The sequence below is a fragment of the Anas acuta genome, chromosome 3 (assembly GCF_963932015.1).
Source record: "Anas acuta chromosome 3, bAnaAcu1.1, whole genome shotgun sequence".
NCBI classification, from domain to species: domain Eukaryota; kingdom Metazoa; phylum Chordata; class Aves; order Anseriformes; family Anatidae; genus Anas; species Anas acuta.
In genome coordinates this window covers 117,902,073-117,923,130 of record NC_088981.1, presented here as the reverse complement: position 1 = coordinate 117,923,130, position 21,058 = coordinate 117,902,073, and the positions used below count along the sequence as shown (strand labels likewise).

At 46.8% G+C, this 21,058-nt stretch overlaps 2 protein-coding genes across 2 annotated transcripts in view; both read left to right on the top strand.

Annotated features, from left to right (window-relative positions):
• The first annotated feature begins 5,436 nt into the window (after positions 1-5,436).
• On the top strand, positions 5,437-20,845 carry LOC137855014 (interferon-induced very large GTPase 1-like). The gene has a single exon (XM_068679086.1). It carries the CDS (start codon positions 5,983-5,985, stop codon positions 11,839-11,841), a length of 5,859 nt encoding a protein of 1,952 aa, XP_068535187.1. The 5' UTR covers positions 5,437-5,982; the 3' UTR covers positions 11,842-20,845.
• The window catches only part of LOC137855012 (interferon-induced very large GTPase 1-like), a 37,577-nt gene continuing 21,987 nt past the window's right edge, over positions 5,469-21,058 (top strand). The window contains exon 1 of the mRNA XM_068679084.1: positions 5,469-5,510. The gene's annotated coding sequence lies outside the window, so the exon portion shown is untranslated. The remainder of the gene's footprint in view (positions 5,511-21,058) is intronic.

Below are 21,058 nucleotides of genomic sequence, written 5' to 3'. Positions count from 1 at the left end.
AATAGTGAAACAATGGCGGTAGCCTATGCCTTTTAAGGAAAAATGGGCCTGAATCTTGTATCGCAAACTTTAATTAGGGATGGTCTTTTGGAGCCTTGTATGTCACCTTATAACACTCCAGTTTTACCAGTACGAAAGCCAGACGACTTGTACTGATTGGTGCAAGACCTCAGAAAGGTTGATAAGATAGTATGAAATCGCCACCCAGTGGTTCCTAACCCTTATACTCTGATGGGTCAAATTCCTTATGAGCACAAATGGTTCACTGTTACATATTTCAAGGATGCTTTTTGGGCTTGCCCATTGGATCCTGAAAGTCAGGATATTTTTGCATTTGAATGGGAAGACCTAGAAACAGGCCGTGAACAACAATACTTTGTTGTTTGTTGGACTGTTTTGCCTCAAGGATTCGCTGAATGCCCCAAATTGTTTGACCGACTATTGGAAAAGATTTTAGAAACATTTCAGATCCCAGAAGGGGTGACATTGTTACAATACGTAGATGATTTTTTGATATCTAGGGGTAGAAAAATCAAAGGTAAAAGAAGCAACAAACGAACTCTTGAGATTCTTTAAGAGAACATGGGCTAAAAGTATCTAAGGTTAAATTAAAATATGTGGAAAAAGAAGTCAGATAGAGCGTAGATGGAGAATAAACCCTGAAAGGATTCAGGGAATTGTGCAACTTCCTCTACCTCGAACAAAGAAAGACTTAAGAAAAGTTTTAGGTTTAATTGGATATAGCAGATTTTGGATAGAGGCATATGCGCAGACAACAAAGAAGTTATATCTCAAATTATTGGAGGAAAATCTCAATGCATTGAATTGGACAGAAGAAGAAAAAGAAATAGAGGAACAGTTAAAACAAGATCTGATTAGAGCACCAGTCTTAGCTCTTCCTGCCCTGTCGCGTTAAGGGGTGTAGCTGATTAACCATTATGGGCCCGGTCAGATTCAGAGTACTGAACCAGTCGGACATTCACCAAAAACACGTTAACCATCTGGGGGTCCATTCAGACATTCACCAAAAACGCATTAACTGTCTGGGGGTCTGGTTAGATTCAGAACACTGAACTATCACGGATAACCACCCTCACCCTAGTTGCATTAATGAGAGCTATCACAATGCAATCAAGTATGGTTTATTACAGCAACAGATAATCAGGTTCTGTTGGATTGCCAGCAATAGTGCCTGTCTGCAAAAGCAAGCTAGTATGCATGAAATACACAGGTGTTATAGGTGTTGTAGATGTTACAGATGTTGTAGATGTTACAGATTTTATAGATGTTACAGGTATTACAGGTGTGCAGCCTAGAAATAAAACTCGTTAAAAGGATCAAAGACTCTATAGAGATTTATAAGCAAGTATTCAGATCTCACCCAAAGGCGTCCCAATGGGGGGGGAAGAGAGGCTCAGCCCGTCGACTGATCCCAGGAGTCAGGAGGTCCTAAGGATGTTGTATTTCCTCGGGATGGTATCTCCCCTGACGGTGGTATCTTCCCTAACATCCCCTCTCTCTTGGGCCAATTTATATTATTTTCTGTCTTTTAGGTGGAGCTTGAGTGGCTCTAGTCAAGCATATCTTAGTTATGATTGGAGTAAAGTTTTCCCAACTCCGTTTAAAGTAATAGGCTTCCAGAAATTCAGGGCGCATGCTCAGTGAGGGGTGGTCGCACCTTGGAGGCGGGTAGCTTTTGGGATGGAGGTGTGTTTTGGTATTATAATGATATTATAATGAGCAAAAAGTACACTAGGGTACAGCATTTGTCAAAACATGACAGGTCTTTGGCTTAGGGTGGCAAAAAGTGCAGCTTTGTGCTCAAGAACAATCGAGGCCCCACTGATTACAGAGCCTAGCGGTGGTGTCTCCACTCCACTCTACGCTCCATGGTGTTCCTTAGAGCTAGCACACCAAGTTTCCCCAGCGCGACAGCATCTAAGGTTGGTAGCCTAGGGAACACTCAGGTAATGCAGTTATGCCCTACCCTGAAAGCCTCTTCAATGCTGTACCTTTTCCTTAAAAGTGTGAATGTTAGTTTTATTTCCCTAGTTACTTCAGGCAATTACACCACACATGTATAATACTGACCTCCGCCCCAGCGTCCACTAACGCCCTAATCAGTTGCTTGTTTATTTGGGTCCACCATGTAGTACAAAGGATAAACAGCTGTGGGTGCTGTCCAGTTACATCATTGTCCATAAGTTCTGGGGTGATTAGGGTCCCGGTGGGGGTCTGTCAGGGGAACACAAAGAATTTATTAATGAGTTAGCTTGTTAACATACCGACCCCAGCGTGATGACAAGGGTACTGATGTGCACAATGCTTTTCCCAGTCATTGGTGTCATAGATACTTAGCCAGGTCGTGGTCGGCATCCCATTGGTGCGGTAGACATCAATGTCTTGCAGGTTTCCCTGCGGAGGTAACATTAACCTCGGTTGATGTTCCTGCCTCCCCCCCCCCCCCCCCTCCTGACACAGAGCAACTTGCTGTGTTTATAGGTTGTGCCCCTGCACAACCAAGGTAAACGACCTGATGTGATCTTCTTGGACTTCAGCAAAGCTTTTGACACAGTTTCCCATAGGATCCTACTGGACAAAATGTCCAGCATAGAGATAAAAACAAAAAATCATACGATGGGCGAGCAATTGGCTGATGAGCAGGGCTCAAAGGGTTGTGGTAAATGGGGCCACTTCTGGCTGGCAGATGGTCGCTAGTGGGGTCCCCCAAGGCTCCACTTTAGGGAGTCAGTCCTCTTCAATCTTATTATAAACAATTTGGATGTAGGATTAGAATATGTTTGGAGCAAATTTGCCAACGACACCAACCTTGAAGGAGTTGTAGACTCGGATGAGGTTGGAAAGGCCTTGCAGAGAGACCTGGACAGACTGGAGAGCTGGGCGATCAACAACCACATGAAGTTTAACAAGAGCAAGTGCCAGGTCCTGCTCCTGGGACGGGGCGACCCTGGCTATACGTACAGACTGGGGGACGAAACGCTGGAGAGCAGCCCCATAGAGAGGGGTCTGGGGGTTGTGGTTGACAGCAAGTTGAATATGAGCCAGCAGTGTGCCCTGGCAGCCAGGAGGGCCAACCGTACCCTGGGGTGCATCAAGCAGGACATCGCTAGTTGGTCAAGGGAAGTGACTGTCCTGCTCTGCTCTGCGCTGGTGCGGCCTCACCTCAAGTACTGTGTGCAGTTCTGGGCACCACAGTACAAGAAGGACATTAACAAGAAGGACATGTTGGAGAGTGTCCAGGGGAGGGCGACGAAGATGTTCAAGGGCCTAGAGGGGAAGACTTATGAGGAGCGGCTGATGGCACTGGGCCTGTTCAGCCTGGAGAAGAGGAGGCTGAGGGGGGACCTCATCGTAGAACAGCTTCCTCACTAGGGGGAGTGGAGGAGTAGGCGCCAATCTGTTCTCCTTAATCACCAGTGATAGCACCTGTGGGAATTTTGTCAAGCTGAGGCAGGGGAGGTTTAGGCTAAACATCAGGAAGAGGTTCCTTACTGAGAGGGTGGTCGCACACTGGAACAGGCTCCCCAGGGAAGTATTCACTGCACCAAGCCTGTCGGAATTGAAGAAGCATTTGGACTGTGTGCTTAGTCACATGGTCTAAAATTTTGGGTAGATCTCTGTGGTGCCAGTAGTTGGACTCGATGATTCTTACGGGTCCCTTCCAACTCAGGATATTCTATGATTCTCTGATTCTGTGCATAATCCCAAAGTCAGGGCAGCGCACAATTGGTGGCCCTGGCCTCACAGAGCACTTGGCAATCCTTGACAGGCTACAGCGATAACGCACAGCCACGTGCCCAGGGCTGCTGTGCTGATGGCAGTATTTTTTCAATCCAGGTGACTTGCAGCCTGGTGCCATAGTGCTGAACAAGCAATATGTACTATCAAAGTACATATAAATTATAAATTTAAGTCTTTCTCAGACCTATATGCTGGCCAAACTACTGCAGGAGGCATTGTGGAACTGCAGGAGGCTCTTACTGACCCATTTCTCCAGGCTGGCCGGATCCCTCGGGTCGGCTGCAGCACCCTCTGGTGTATCCCCTGCTCCTGTCAGCTTTGTGCCATCTGCAGACCTGGTAAGGGCTCCCTCTGCCCCATGACCCTCATCATCAATGAGTATTGAAGTCAAACTGAACCAGACCCGCTACTGACCCCAGGGTACTCTGCTGCTTACTGGCCTCCAACTAAACCAGGCCGTGGCCTTGAAGACAGTTTTTGATCCACCACATGCTGCCCATCCAGCCCAAACGCCGTCTGCTTGTCTATGAGGATCTGAGGGGAGCCAGGGTCAAAGTGCTGTCTGATAAAGTGTTCGCGTATCTTATGCAGTGTGCAATACTCCAGATACACACAATAGGTCGTGGTATTGGTTTTTACAGCATTTCACAAATCTCAGTGCCAAGTTGCTCTTCCACAAAGCTGGCCCGACTCTGGACTTTCCCTGTTGATTTTTATAAAATTCTACACAGTAGAATTTTAAATTTATAACCTCCCTTTTACCCAGGGAGTTTGTTGAGTCTACTTCTGTGGTGGTTTTACTTGGGTGGGCGGCCGAGCTCCACCACAGCCACTCTCTCACTCCCCCTCCTCAAAGGGGAGCAGGGAGAAAATACGATGAAAAGGGCTCAAAGGTTGAGATAAGGACAAGGATATCACACAGTACTTATTGTGACGGGCAAAACAGACTCTACATAGGGAGATAGTAAGATTTATTGCTTATTGCTAACAAGCTAGAGAAGTGAGAAACAAAGGAGAGAACCCAAAAGCACCTTTCCCCCATCCACCCTCTTCCACCTCTTTCCCCCAAGCAGCGCAGGGGAATGGAGGAATGGAAGTTGTGGTCGGTCTATGGCACTATAGTCCCCTCCACGGGCTGCAGCGTGGAACCCTGTTCCACCGTGGCACTCCATGGGCTGCAAGGGGACAGCCTGCTGCACCATGGTCACAGAATCACAGCATCACAGAATTTCTAAGTTGGAAGAGACCTCAAGATCATCGAGTCCAACCTCTGACCTAACACTAATTAATTAAATTAAATTAAATTAAATTAAAAATAATTAAATTAGATTAGATTAAAATCACTATCTCAGTCCATGAGTTTTTTGGGTTTTGTTTTCTTTTAAGCATACTTTCTTCTCCACATCTTCTTCAAAGGAGGGGGAGTGAGAGCACATTGTGGTGGAGTTCAGATGCCCAGCAAAGTAAAATCACCATACCCCCTTGGCTGGAGCTTGGGATGCAGATGCCCCAGCAGCCTGGCTCCGCCCCAGCACAACCAGCAGCTGCCAAATTTCACTTTCAGGTGCCGTATCATCTAATGGCCTGACTTCCAAGAAAGAAGAAAGCCTCTCCCTGCTGTGTAAACAGGAAGCTTCAACCAGTGCAGAGGCTTGGGGCACTGTAAGGGGTGGGGTAAGAGCTGGACTTTGGCAGTGCAAGAGTTGGGCTGAGGCGGTGCAGCAGCTGCAGAGCACCAGGGTGGGCAGGTAGGTCCCCGCTGACTTGCGCTGGGCAGGGCAGGGGCCACACAGGGAGCCCCCTCTTCTTTCCCCTAGGCCTCTGGTGCCCAACCACCCTGTTGGTGAAGAACCTTTTCCTGATATCCAGCCTGACCCTCCCCTGTCCCAGCTCCATGCCGTTCCCTCGGGTCCTATTGCTGGTCACCAGAGAGCAGCAGCTGCCCCTCCGCTCCCCTCGTGAGGAAGTTGGAGGCCACTATGAGGTCTTCCCCCAGTCTCCTCTTCTCCAGGCTGAACAATCCAAGTGACTTCAGCTGCTCCTCAGCTCTATGTGACCAAAACAGGGGGCCCATCAGAGACGGATTCCCTTCCCGAGTGGAAATGCGGGCTTGTGGCCAATAACACAACCTGGTGTGTGATCGACCGGGGCTTTCAGCTGATCCCAGTGTGGGACATAATCCTGTCCAACCACAGCAGCGATTTTAAAGCCTCCCATCAAATGGGCAGCAGCCTCAGGACTGTCTATGAAGCGCTAATGGACCACAGCACCAGTGTGATCTTTGGAGAGGAACTGGCCAGTGCCATAGAAGAGGCCAGAGCTTTCCTGGAGCAAGTGAAGACCTGGGAGGGGACAGTGGATGAAAAGAAACTGCTTATGTTGCTAGATTTTCAACAGGGTCTGAATAACAGAACAAAGAATCACAGCATCTGGATCAACATATGTCTGTCAGACAAAGCATTGCAGGAGTTCCTGGTGAACACTGTTTCTTTTTGCCAGAAGTCTTCTCCGGAAAACACCACCTACATCAAATCTCTGCTGCAGTGCCTGCTGGATCCTCACATCTATTCTGTCAGGGACTTCCCCAGGGCTTCCTTCATTATGCAATGGGTCTTCCACAAGGATCAGACACTTCCCCAAACTCACAGTATTTCCAGTCTTGATGATCTCAATACGACACTGCTGCAAATGAAGGAGTACATCATGGAAGTCACCTACGCACCGGCAACTTCTGTATCTGCCATTTATGACGCAAAGATCAACGCCACCTTCACTATAAGCCAGTCTGTTTCTTCCTTGCTCCAGTCTCTGCAGCAAAGGGCACAGGAAGACATAGAACTCTTAGTGCTCTTAGTTACAACCAGCACGGGATACCAAGTAGAAAGCAGCACTTTTCAGTGCCTCCTTGGGTGTCGAGAAATTAATTTCATGATACAGGAAATGCGCGTGGCACATAACGAGTATCAGAGCCTGAAGGAACAGGATGTTTGCAGAGCTCAGGCCTTCCTGCTGCTGACGGGGCTCACCATAACATCCGAAAACAAGAAGGTCACCCCTGAGCAGAAGCATGACCGCTTAGTTTTCATGAAAGAAAAGATGAAAAACACATGGTCCACAGAGATGAAAGCTCTCCTTGAAAAGCACAATGCATTCAAAGACTGGGAGAGGCTGGAAAGAGATTTGCAATCCTTCATCGATGGGCAACTGGAGGACACATCTGGCAACCTGAACAAAGACAGAATAACCAGACACCTGGAAGATGCTTTTCAAGGCATGCAGCCTCCCAGTCAGTGCAAACCCAAATCAGACAGCAGCAAATCCAAAGCAAGTCAAACCATTACAAACCCAGAGTTCCTCAACTTACTTAAGCGCCTCAGGCTGGAAAGGTACTATCCAAGAAAAATGGGCACAGAAGATTTCCACATAATACACCAGACATCTGTACACAACAGCCAGCCCAGCAAGGACAGCGAGCTACCATTTTACTTCCTGCAAAGGCTCCTGACCATGGATTATCGGGTGAGGTACCTGACTTGCAAGGAGGCCAGTAAGCCAGGAGTTGTTCCCACACCAAACACCTCAGCAGAGGAGCACGAGCCCTCTGATTCCTTTGATGACTTTCTCAGTGACTTGGACAAAGGAGCCCCTGAATCTGCAAGCAGGGAGAGTCATGTGCACCCCATGGACCTCCAGATGGCAATTTTTCATTGTGCTGATGATTTCATGAGACAGTACCTTTCATCCAAGCTTGCTTTCTGCCAGTTTGCACTACCCCTCCTGGTACCAAACCCGGGCACTTCACAGATAGAGTTCCCTCTCTGGTCCCTCAGCCAAATCAAGAAGAGCTGGAAAGGGATGGTGAGATCGGGAGAGGAGACGAGGATTAGCAGTCACAAAAACAAACTCATTTATCAGGCAGAGATGCCCATCGTGTCCTTCCTCCGCATCGGCAGCTCTCCTTCCTCTTCTAAGTCTCAGCTCCTGAATGCCCTGCTGAGCAGGAGGAAACACGACACTTTTTTCCACCGCCATTGCGAAGGCAGCACCAAAGACTGCTTCCTGATGAAAGGTGTTGTGGAGATCTCCTGGTACCTTCCCCGTGGTAGCGACAACGACAGCTTTAACGGCCCTGTTGCTTTCTGTAACCTGCACGGAGATGCGAGAGATTATGAACCCCAGCTGCAGTTTTTACAGGAGATCTCTGCCGTGAACGTGGTTCTTGTTTCTGAGTTGGATCAGAGCAATGAGAAAGGCAGGAAAATTTTACATGATCTGTGGCAGTCTCAGAGGCCTTTGGTTTGCCTTTTCACTGAGAAAGAGAGCATTGCAGCTGGCCGATCTGGCCAAAACGTAAGAATAGGGATCAAGAACAGAAATGAAGCAGAATTAGTGGCTGAGCTGACAAAAAACATCCGAGACCTAGTGGAAGGGTCGAGCATGCTTGTTAGCCTCAATGCATGCCTGAGCACAGCTCGCCAGCGCGGCTTCTTAGTCGATGAAGATGCAGAAGCGTGTGTGACAGCCAAAAGAACGGCAATCAAACTGGTGAATCTGTTGAAGAAGGAGAAGTTGTCTGAGATCAAATCACAGCTACTGCCTCTTCAGGGAAAACTGTGGTACATGTGGTGTAAAAAGGACAAAGAACTCACTCGCTTGCAGGAAAAGGGGAACAAGAGCATAGAGCATCATCGGAGCCAAATTGAATTGGAGAAGTCAGCAATACGACAAGAGCAACTAAGGAAAGCGTTTCCCCTCAATCAGCTGATGAAAACAGTCCTTTACTTTTTCCAGTCACAGCCAGACAATACCAAGAAATTCTTTCTGCAGTGGATGAAGATCTTTATGGACGACATGTCCTCTGATCGCCTTGATGAGCTGAAGAGAAAGTATCATCAGTTATGGTCTCAAATCCTGGCATTAAAGAAAAACAATGCAAATAACAACCTGAAAACTCAATTGATGAAGAAATTAGATGCCCTTTCTGATGAAATCAATGATTCATCCATTGGCCTTGAGCATATTTTGAGAGAGGTGGGGCAGATTTATGAGGCACTGGAATCAACAAACTCCAAAGAAAAATGGTATGTCAAACTACCTGAAATTGCTGCTGATCTGATGGTTTTAGGGTATCCCATTGAGCTGATGGATGGTGATGCTTCTTATGTACCACTGCAATGGATTGGAGCCGTCTTTGACAGGTTAATTGAGAAGCTAGGGGACAAGCGAGTTTTTGTGCTTTCCGTGCTTGGCATCCAGAGCACAGGGAAGTCAACCCTGCTGAATGCCATGTTTGGTCTGCAGTTTAACGTCAGCGCAGGAAGGTGCACCCGGGGAGCGTTTATGCAGCTCATTAAAGTGGACGAGAAGCTCCAACAGGATTTGAACTTTGATTACCTGCTCATTGTTGACACAGAAGGACTTCGTGCCATAGAGATGGCCAATAAGCAGTCACTTAACCACGACAATGAGCTGGCCACCTTTGTCACTGGCATCAGCAACATGACTCTGATCAACATCTTTGGAGAAAATCTTTCGGAAATGCAAGACATCCTTCAGATTGCATTGCATGCTTTCCTGAGGATGAAGCAAGTTAATATTTCGCTACGCTTCCTCTTTGTGCATCACGTGGGTGAAATAACTGCAAAGGAAAAGAACATGGAAGGACAAAGACGTCTGCAGGAAAAGCTGGATGAAATGACCCTGATTTCGGCCCAGCAGGAATTCTGTGACATCACCTGCTTCAGCGATGTCATCTGCTTTGACGTGAACACCCACATTCATTACTTTGCTCACCTGTGGGAAGGAAACCCACCGATGGCACCGCCCAACCCCACCTACAGCCAGAACGTCCAGGAATTAAAGAGCAAAATTCTCCAAGCTGCCAAGAAGGAATCGCACAGCAGCGTTTTGAGGCTCTCCAGCTTGAAAGTTCGTATTAGTGACCTGTGGAATGCCCTGCTGAATGAAAACTTTGTTTTCAGCTTCAAGAATTCAGTGGAGATTGCTGCCTACAAGAAACTGGAAACTGCATTTAGTCAGTGGACCTGGCAGCTGAGAAGTCACATCTTAGACTTGCAAATGAAACTGGAAAACAAGGTGCGGAACGGGGAGTTGGGCAAGGTCAGCACAAAACACCTTGAAAAACTGGTGCAAAAGAGAAGTGATGCCATCACCAAGAACATGGAAACATTCTTCGGTGAAGACAGAGACCGTGAAATACTGATCCAGTGGAAATGCAGCACAGAACTGAAGCTGAAAGAACTGAGAGAGTCCCTTCTTGTTGAAACGCGAAGGAAGTGTGAGAAACTTCTAGAAGTAAAGAAGAGCCAGAGTAAACTGGATGAGAGGAAGTCTGAATATGAAAACGAGCTCCTGAGAAAGAGCAGAGAGTTGGCCCCGTTTCTAAAAGGCCAGAAATTAGGTGAAAGCGAACTGAGAAACCGCTTCAATTCTATCTGGAAGCAGTGGGTTACTGAAGTGTCCTCTGCTGCTCCCCCTCTGGAAGAGGTGGACATCGATGTGGACATAGAAAATGTCCTTCTAGATCACTTTAAGGAGCCTAATGTAGTAAAACAAATATTGAATTTATACCAAAATAACATATTTTCTCTTGACATAGAGAAACATGTGTCTAAGAAAAAAGGCTTCCGCATCTTTTCTAAGAGTTTGGACGATGCCGATGTGAACAACATGCACCACATTACAGAGAGCATCATAATGCGTGTGAAGGCAAACATTGAGAAGAAGGAAAAGGACAAAATGGATTACAGTCGAACTTTTATTCATGAAATACTAAAAGAAGTGGGGAAAGGTATGAACTCTGTTCCTAACACTGCAAATTACACTTTTAATAAAGATTACAGAATAGATTTATCACTGTACCTGTGCAGAATGGCAGCAGAAAGGTTTAAAGACATGCACACAGCATTCAGGAAAGCAAATGATCCAGTCGTCTACCTGGAGAGCAAGAGAGAAGACTTCTTTAAATGTTTCCAGATTTCCTGCCAAGGAGACTCTTGTATCACAACATTTACTGATTTCCTGTGCAGCAAGATTGCCCCAGCTCTTCGACACGCCATCTATGAGAAGACAGCTCTTGACATAGCTCGAGACGTGAAGGATAAAATTCCAGATTTCAGAGGCAATAGATCCACTCTGGAATATTACATGCTGAAATACCTAGCAGAAGAAGAAAAATTTGAAAAATTCATGTATTATCTTAATGCCCCAGGAGACTTTTTAAATAATTACATTAAGACAAAAGTTGAGACGTACTGTTTAGATAAGAACAGAAGGCTAGAGATGTTTTTAAGAGACTCCCTCTCTCGTTACTATGAAAACATTCAGTCAGCTGTTTTTGCATCAACCACGGTTGTCAAAGACAGAAAAGACAGAAAGGATAAAATCTCTCTTTGGCTGGATGAATTCTGCAGAGCACTTGGAGATGTGCTAAGCTTGCCCAGGAGCGACCTGAAGGGCATTGAACATCAGGAGATAACAGACGTAGAGTTCCTGAATAATGCCATCACAAAAGCACTGTCTCCCATTATGTATGATCTCAGGAAAGAGTTTGAAGAAGCTCGTATGAACTCCTTTGAAAGGCAGCCTCACACAATAGTGGCTGAGCAGTTTGCAGGGTGCCAGGAGCAGTGTCCATTTTGTGGGGCTGTTTGCACTAACACTATGCCAAACCATGACGGAGACCACCGGGTTGTCTTCCATCGTCCGCAAGTTTTGAGAGGATTAATATGGTATGAAATCAGAGGATCTAAATGTCATAAAACAGACAACCTAATCACTGATATTTGTTCTAGCCTTGTTTCAAGTGACTGCACATTTGTGGTTGGTGAAGACACATGGATCCCCTACAAGAAATACCGGGATGCAGGACATCCCTATTCCACTTGGAGCATTCCTCCTGACCCATCCATGCAAGCATACTGGAAATGGTTTGTGTCTTCTTTCAGGACACAGCTAGAACATTGCTACAATGGGAAATTTCATGGCAAAGGAGAAATCCCTGCTTCATGGCACACAGTTACAAAGCAGAATGCACTCGCTGAACTGGAGAAATGTTAGGCTAAATTGGTATGAAGGAAAAACTGCAAGTGCTTTGCATTTTAGAAGAACATAATACGAGGATAACCACAAAATCTTCTTGTTGTAATGATTATGATTTAACCATGTCAATAAAACTAAATGTAATTACTGCAACGTTGGGTGAACTAAGGACTGCTTCTCATGCCGCTGCTCAGCTATTCCCTTGCAGTGTGATAAAGTCAAAGTCCTCTCCCTTTCTTGCCAGAAATATTTACCTCAGCTTTGTCTTAAAGCAAACTAGAAAAATATTCCTGCAGGAAGCAGTCATACCGCCAAGATCAAGACCAAGTGCCAGATGAAGAGCAAAGGCAGCATTAGAAAGGACCAGTTTTATCAACTGCTATGGGAAAAGAAATGACACTGGCAAAAGAACAGTTTCCCTGCAGCAATACTTGTCACACTTGCAGAAAGTACAGCGGGGTCTGTGAGCAGGTGAACATTTGTGGGGAACTTGGCTATTTTGTTTTTTGGGATTGTTTGCATTCATAAACTCAGTACTCAGGTTCTGTTCTTTTTCTGATGCCATTAAAGCAATTAACGCAGCAGCCTATGCAGATTTAGACAGTGACTTTTAACTGTGTGGTTATTAGGTATAAGTCCTAGGTTAAGATGTGCCCCCACTTCCATGAGCCATTCCTACTCATGAGCTTGGGACTGGCAAAGTTCCCTGCAGCTCCTAACCACCCCAATTGCTTTTGCCAAGCACTTCTGTGTTGGGTAAAAGCCCTTTATAACCAATGTGGAGAATTAGACAGCTTTGCAGCTTCCTCAGCAGCTGTCAGCAGTGCGTGAGCTTAGCGTCTGTGCTGTCAAGACAGGCAGGTGGCAACTGAACAAAAAGGGTCTGGAGAACATGGAAGTGGCTCTGCCTGCACTAGTGCAGTGGGAGGGGGTGTTTACTGTGCACTTTTCCTTCAATCCTGCTGCTAACCCATTGACCAGTGTCTCCTGAAGAGCTGTCAAGAGTGGTGATTCATTATAATGCTTTGTAGTCTTTGCTAGTAAACTGTTTGAGTAGGACTGGACTGGTCACTGCATGCTTCATTTCAAGGTGAGCCACAATTCTCCTAGAATCATAAAATCAGAATGGTTTGGGTTGGAAAGGACTTTGAAGATCATCTAGTTCCAATCCCCTTGCTATGGGCAGGGCCACCTCCCTCTAGTCCAGGTTGCTCAAAGCCCCATCCAGCCTGGCCTTGAACACCTCCAGGGATGGGGCATCCACAGCATCTCTAGGAAACCTGTGCCAGTGCCTCACTGCTGTCATATTAAAGATTTTCTTCCTCATTTCTAAGCTAAATCTCCCCTCTTTTAGTTTAAAGCCATTATCCCTTGTCCTATTGTTACACGTCCTGATAAAGAGTCCCACCCCAGCTTTCCTGTAGAATCCTAGAATCATGAAGGTTGGAAAAGCCCTCCAAGATCATCTGGTCCAACCATCACCCCATCACCAATGTCACCCACCAAACCGTGTCCCCAAGCACCACGTCCAACCTCTCCTTGAACACCCTCAGGGACGGTGATGCCACTGCCTCCCTGGGAAACCCATCCCAATGCCTGACTGCTCTTGCTGAGCAGAAATGTCTCCTCATTTCCAGCCTTCTTATCGATGGATGTCACATTTGCAAGTCTCCAGTCATCTGCAACATCTCCAGTTGACCAGGAACGCTGATAGATGATTGAAAGTGGCTCAGCAATCACATCTGCTAGCTCCCTCAGCACCCTTGGGTGGATCCCATCTGGCCCCATGGACTTGTGACAGTCCAGGTAGAGCAGCAGGTCTCTTACTCTTTCCACCTGATCTGTGGGGGGGTTATTCTGCTCCCCGTTCCAGATTTCCAGGTTGGGAGCCTGAGACCCTGAGGCTGAGACCTGAGGATAACTGGTCTGACTGCTGAAGACAGATGTAAAGAAAGCATTGAGAATCTCAGCCTTTTCCTTATCCTCCGTAGTCATGTTCCAGTAAAAGATGGAGACTCTCCTTCGTCCTGCTTTTACTGTTAGTATAGTTGTGAAAATGTTTTTTATTGTCTTTCACCACAGCTGCCAGATTGAGTTCATGCTGGCCTTTAGCCTTTCAGATTTTCTCTCTGCATATGCTAGCAAACTCCTTGTACTCTCCCTGAGTTCCCTGTTCCTTCTTCCACAGGAGGAAAACGTTTTTTCCCTCAAAGACTTAGCAAAAGTTCCTTGATCATCCATGTCGGTCTTCCTCCCCAACAGCTCTTCTTAAGGCCCATGGGGACAGCCTGATCCTGCAATTTGAAGTCCCCTATGAGAGCAAGCACTGACGATTGCATGACTTGTGCCAGCTACTTGTAGAATGCCTCTTAGACTCATGGAATCATAGAATGGTGTGGGTTGGAAGGGAGCTTAAAGACCATCTAGTTGCAACCCCCCTGCCATAGGCAGGGATGCCACCCACTAGATCAGGTTTGTCAGGGCCTCATCCAGACTGACCCTGAACACCTCCAGGGATGGGGCATCCACAGCCTCTCTGGGCAACCAGTTCCTGTGTTTCTCCACCCTCTGCGTGAAGAATTTCTACCTAACATCGAATCTAAGTCTCCCTTCTTTCAGTTTAAAACCATCCCCCATTGTCCTACCATTATCTGCCCAAGTAAAAAGTCCCTTTTCACCCTTTTTATAAGAACTCTTGAAGTATTGAAAGGCTGTGATGAGGTCCCCCCAGAGCATTCGCTTCTCCAGGCTGAACATCCCCAGCTCTCTCAGCCTTTCTTCCTAGGAGAGGTGCTCCAGCCCTCTGATCATCTCTGTGTCCCTCCTTTGGACCCACTCTAATAGCCCCATATCTTTCTTGTGCTGGAGGACCAGGACCTGGACGCAGCACTCCAAGGGGGGCCTCACAAAGGCAGAATAGAGGAGGACAATCACCTTCCTCCACCTGCCAGCCATGCCTCTGTTGCTGCAGCCCAGGATGCAGTTGGCCTTCTGGGTTGCAAGTACACGCTGCCGGCTCACATTGAGTTTCTCATCCACCAAAACCCCCAAATCCTTCTGCGCAGGGTTGCTCTCAATGAGTTCTTCTCCCAGCCCGTACTCATGTCTGGGATTGCCCCGTCCCAGGTGCAGCACCCTGCACTTGGACTTGTTGAAACTCATTTGGATCACGGGGGTCCACTTCTCAAACTTACCCAGGTCTCTTTGGACAGCATCCCTTCCTTCTTTCGCTCCCCTTCTCTGGTCATCCCTTTTCCAAGCTGTCAACTGACCAAGGCCTTCTCTGAGGTGTACACTCACCAGGATCACAACTAACAGTTTGCCTCTGCCTGTCATTATTTATAAATCTTAGGTTTCCAAATAATTATGAATGTAAAGAATAAGATGCACGCTTCTACAAGAATAAAAACCACTTGTGGGCACTCCAGTCCTGTATAAGCCAGTCCTTTCTCCCAGTCACAAGTCACATTCAGTAGTTACCTCTGAAAATAAAAAGTTGATTTACAATTATAGTTTACAATTATACAAGTTTAGTCTCTAAAACCAGTTTTGACAGGTGTTTCTTTAATGTCCGATTCATTTGTTCCACCTTCCCAGAGGAGGAAGGATGCCATGGGGTATGAAACTGCCATTTTATTCCTGAAGTTCTCATTAATCCTTGTAATCTTTCCCAATAGTCAGCCAAAGAAACTGGGGGATTCAATGAATCCTTGAGGCAAAACAGTGCAACAAACAACAAAATATTGTTGTTCACAGCCTGTTTCTGCGTCTTCCCATTCAAATGCAAAAATATCCTGACTTTCAGGATCCAATGGGCAAGCCCAAAAAGCATCCTTGAAATACGTAACAGTGAACCATTCGTGCTCATAAGGAATTTGACCCATCAGGGTGTAAGGGTTAGGAACCACAGGGTGGCGTTTGCATACTATCTCATCAACCTTTCTGAGGTCTTGCACCAATCAGTACAAGTCGTCTGGCTTTCATACTGGTAAAACTGGAGTGTTATAAGGTGACATACAAGGCTCCAAAAGACCATCCCTAATTAAAGTTTGCGATACAAGATTCAGGCCCATTTTTCCTTCAAAAGACAGAGGCTACCGCCATTGTTTCACTATTCCACTCCCTTCTTGAACACTTGTTTTAAAGGAGCTATATTAAGTTCCCCACAATTTTCTTCCCTTACCCTCTTCTAGTTAGATTTCAGGGGCAGAAGCTGAATGGTTCAGCCCAGCAATGATCAGACAACAGCTATATATACATATGTATATAAAGCAAGTGAGCTGTTTGGGGATGTCAAATACACTCACACACACACACTTGAGCGATAGAATGACAAAGAATTTATTAATGAGTTAGCTTGTTAACATTAATGAGTTAGCTTTTTAGCATTGTTATACCAACAATGCCTGTTTCAAATCGGACCAACCTAAAGGTTTTTAGTCCTAACACATGCCACCACATGGTCTGAGAGTTGAACAGGCCGGTACTCACCTACACACGGTACATGGTTTCGATACAGCATGGTGTCAAAATAGAGATGCCATGAAACTGCATAAAAAGGATAGCAAGCCTGGGCTACAACATGCAGTACAGGCAGATGCAGTGAGAACTAACAAAGTGTAGAGTGACCATTTTTGTAACCAAGGCCACCCCCAACGCCAGGACAAGCTGTTCCACAACAGACCAAACAACTTACACATGCCACTGCGTGGTCCACTGTTGGAAGAGATCGATATTCCACAATCCGTACTACACGCTGTTGAAACAGAGAGTCTATTACCGATATCAGCCAGGGCAATAGACATGGAACACAGAATGCAATTCATAGGAGAATTACACAGTAGTTTTGTAGCCATGCCACTCCGCCCCCCCCCCACACACACACCCGCCCCATACAGTCTCCAAATGGGTTCCTGCTGTCATTCATCTTCAGTTGTTTGCTTAATTCTTCTCATTCCTTCACTGGTACCAACTGGGAATGATCGTACAACACATACCCCCAGAGTCCTCGCAACTGTGACCATGGACAAGTAACAAAAATCAATCGCAGTTCTATTTTGTAGCAAAGCATGCCTTATTAAGTTTATGTCAAGCAGCAAGCCAGATAGCGCAGCCCTAGTGGCATTGCTAAATTTCCTTAGCCAGCACCTTAGGTGATTCAGGGTGGTTAATGCTCAAGCACTAGCCACACCAGGTTTCATACTGTTCATTCACCATGAAACTAAGTCATTTTCCATGCATACATGAAAAATGTGCAATAGGTAACCGACAACAAGCCCAGGAAGCTCAGTCTTTGGACAGGAGGCTTGGTGTCTCCCCAGCTCTGGATAACCAACCATTCCAGGAGTAACTCCAGGTCTTGCAGATTGACGCTCAGGACACGTATTGGCCACAAAAGTGGCTACCCATTGCTTTCCCTATGGGGCTCCAACCAGACAGGTGAAAAAAGGTTCTGAGGTGTAGCAAGACCCAGGCACGTAGTATCTTGGCTTGGGGCATTAGTCCAGGTTACCATATGTTCTGTTGAGGGAATGCGACGACCCAGGCCGACCTGAAAAACAGCCGGGGGGGATCAGGGGAGAAAGACAGAAGCTGGGAAAGAGAGAGAAGTGATAAACACCCTTACAGACACTAAGGTCAGTGAAGAAGGAGGGAGAGAGGTGCTCCAGGCGCCGGAGCAGAAGTTCCCCTGCGGCCTGTGGTGAGGACCATGGTGAAGCAGGCTGTCCGCCTGCAGACCATGGAGTACCACAGTGGAGCAGGGTTCCACACTGCAGCCTGTGCAGGAGACCACGCAGAAGCAGGTGGACCTCCACAGAACGAGACTGCGACCTGTGGAGGATCCCCACTGGAGCAGATTCCAGGCCAGACCTGTAGCCCGTGGAGAGGAGACCACGCAGGAGCAGGTGACCTGGCAGGAGCTTCTGCCCGTGGGGGAGCCAGGTTGGAGCAGTTTTCTCCTGAGGGATGGACCCCGTGGTACGGACCCATATCTGGAGCAGTTCTGGAAGAGCTGCTGCCTATGGGAAGCCCACACAGGATCAGTTCAGGAAGGACGGCATCCTGTGGGAGGGACCCCGCGTGGAGCAGGGACAGAGAGTGGCCAAGAAGGAGCGGCAGAGACCAAGTGCCATAGACTGACCACAACTCCCATTCCCCCATTCCCCTGCAAATCTTGGGGGAAGGAGGTGGAGGAGGGTGGATGGGGAGAAGGCGTTTTTGGTTTCTTTCCTTTGTTTCTCACTTCTCTAGCCTGTTAGTAAGAGGCAACGAATTTTATTATCTCCCTACGTTGAATCTGTTTTGCCCATCACAGCAATTGTTGAGCAATCTCCTCATCCTTATCTCAAGCCTTGAGCCCTTTGCATCGTAGTTTTCCTTTCAGGCCGTGGCATGGTTTACTGGATATGTTTCCAGCCACCCAGTAGTTGCTTCTACCATGGTGAGTATGTAACGTTTACCTTGGCAGCTTTGTGGAAGTGGTCCAATGTAATCAATCTGCCAGGCCTCACCATTTCGAAATCCAAGCCATCTCCCCCTGTTCCAGGGAGACTTTACCCTCATGGCTTGCTTGATTGCAGCACAGATCTCACACTGATGGGTAACCTGTGTGATGGCCTCAATGGTCAGGTCCACACCTCGATCACAAGCCCATCTGTAAGTGGCATCCCTCCCCAGATGTCCTGATATTTCATGGGCCCATCGAGCTACAGACGGCTCACCCTTACGCCCCCAGTCTAGGTCCACCTGAGGTATTTCAATTTTGGAAGCTCGATCTACTTCTTCATTGTTCAGATGTTCTTCGGTGGCATGATTCTTAGGCATGTGAGCATCTACATGACGTACATTTACAGCCAGGTTTTCTACCCGGGCAGCAATATCTTGCCACAGGGTAGCAGCCCAGGTAGGTTTACCCCTGCGCTGCCAGTTGTTCTGTTTCCATTGTAGCAGCCACCCCCAGAGAGCATTTGCCACCATACTAGGGTGATATCAGTGTTGTTACAGCTACGAGTGCAGAGCACAGCACTGTGTGGGCTGCTGCAGGAAAAAGGTGACTCCAGCTCAGACAGACCCAACACACCTTTGCATCGTATTTTCCTCCCCTTTCCCTTTGAGGAGGAGGAGTGAGAGTGGCTGAGGTGGAGCTCGGCTGCCCATCCGAGTAAAACCACCACACATAACTACCTCAGTAGCAACTGGAATGTGAGCCTCCTCCACTATTTTCCCTACCCGGACTGCTTGCATATGCAGCCACTGTGTGGTGCCCAATGCCCGTAGGGTGCCTCCTATTTCTAGTGCACCTCCTCAGAGTATATCCATGCCAGTCATAAACTCTTCAACTTCAGCAATCATGACCTGATAGTCATGAGGTAGCCAATTGCCTATTTGCAACTTGCGTTTCATGAGTTTCCCCGTGACTGGTTGCTCCCCTAGACCCCGCACCGGGCTTAAAGTTCCGTTATGTTTTCCTGGGTTGCCATGTATAATACTGACCTCCGCCCCAGCGTCCACTAACGACCTAATCAGTTGCTTGTTTATTTGGGTCCACCATGTAGTACAAAGGATAAAGAGCTGTGGGTGCTGTCCAGTTACATAATTGTCCATATGTTCTGGGGGGATTAGGGTCCAAGTGGGGGTCTGTCAGGGGAACACAAAGAATTTATTAATGAGTTAGCTTGTTAACATACCGACCCCAGGGTGATGACAAGGGTACTGATGTGCACGATGCTTTTCCCAGTCATTGGTGTCATAGATACTTAGCCAGGTCGTGGTCGGCATCCCGTTGGTGTGGTAGGCATCAATGTCTTGCAGGTTTCCCTGCGGAGGTAACATTAACCTCAGTTGATGTTCCTGCCCCCCCGCCCTGCCGACACAGAGCAACTTGCTCTTTTTATGGGTTGTGCCCCTGCACAACCAAGGTAAACGACGTGATGTAATCTTCTTGGACTTTAGCAAAGCTTTTGACACAGTTTCCCATGGGATCCTACTGGACAAAATGAGCTAAAAAAAGAATAAATCATATGATGGGCAAGCAATCAAAACATTCCTAACACAGGTGACTTGCAGCCTGGTGCCATATTGCTGAACAAGCAATATGTACTTTCAAAGGTTAGAGTTCTGCCTTGCTACTTTCATAGCAATCCCTGTTTCACATTGGACCAACCTAACTGTTTAGTTCTGTGAGGAATGTTTTAACAATTTTTGTCAATAAAGAACAGTCCTGTCTGCCTCTGGGTCCTGCACTGGCAATTTAATTCTTGAACCACAGATGCAGTGTGTCCCAGTCTCCCCCTCATTCTAGTCAATTTATCAAGTCTTCAGAAGATACTCCTCAAATCTATGAACCTGTTTGCTTTTGTTATTCCGAACTTCTATTTCTAACAGTTACAGCCTTTTTTTTTGTCTTCTTCGAGATTAACTTAACACTGCTATAGGTGTGACTGTCCCTGGGAATGGCTGGTGAGGAATGTTTTAATTACTCGTGAAGTGTCAATAAGAAAGCTATTTGTGTTTGTGTGAAGTCTTTAATGTCTGGGGGTTTCAGAACAACTGATAACAACTAATGACTGTTATGGGATACTATGCAAACCTCTGATATCTGGCCAGGTGGCCAAGAGATTAAGAAGAAGAAAAAAAAAGAAGCTGAAGGACGGCTAGGAGACAAGACCTGCAGGGGATGCTGTGTAAACTTGACACGCTGCCAAGGAGTACAAAGGGGAAGGACAAGAAAAAATCTTGGAGAGGAAGACTACGAGCCTTCAGCATGAAAGACCCCTAGAGATCCCCAGAGGGACCACCGGAGACTGATGCGCAGGCTCCAGTAGGAGGGACTGGGTCCCGGAAGCTAATTATAATAACCCATTTTTTTTAGAACTAGTAATGAATATGTATTAGTCTAGGAGCATAAAAATCATCTACTTGATGTAACTGGTGTGCGTCCTGGTGGAGCAGAGACTCCCGGTGCACCCAGCGCTGTTTGCTTACCTCTATTCCTTTAATAAATTGTAAACTTTGATTATAATCCTAATTTGAAGACTGAGCCATTTATAACAGTTCTAACACATACCCGTCCATTGGGATTTATTTCTTTTTCATCATTCTCTGTAAATAAATTCATTGAGACTGTTACTCTTTTTTCACAGGTCTTCAACTGCAATCCTAATTTGACTATTCAATCACCCCCTAATTAATTTGTTCCTGTGACCAGCAGGGCTAGGGAGGTGATCGTCCCCCT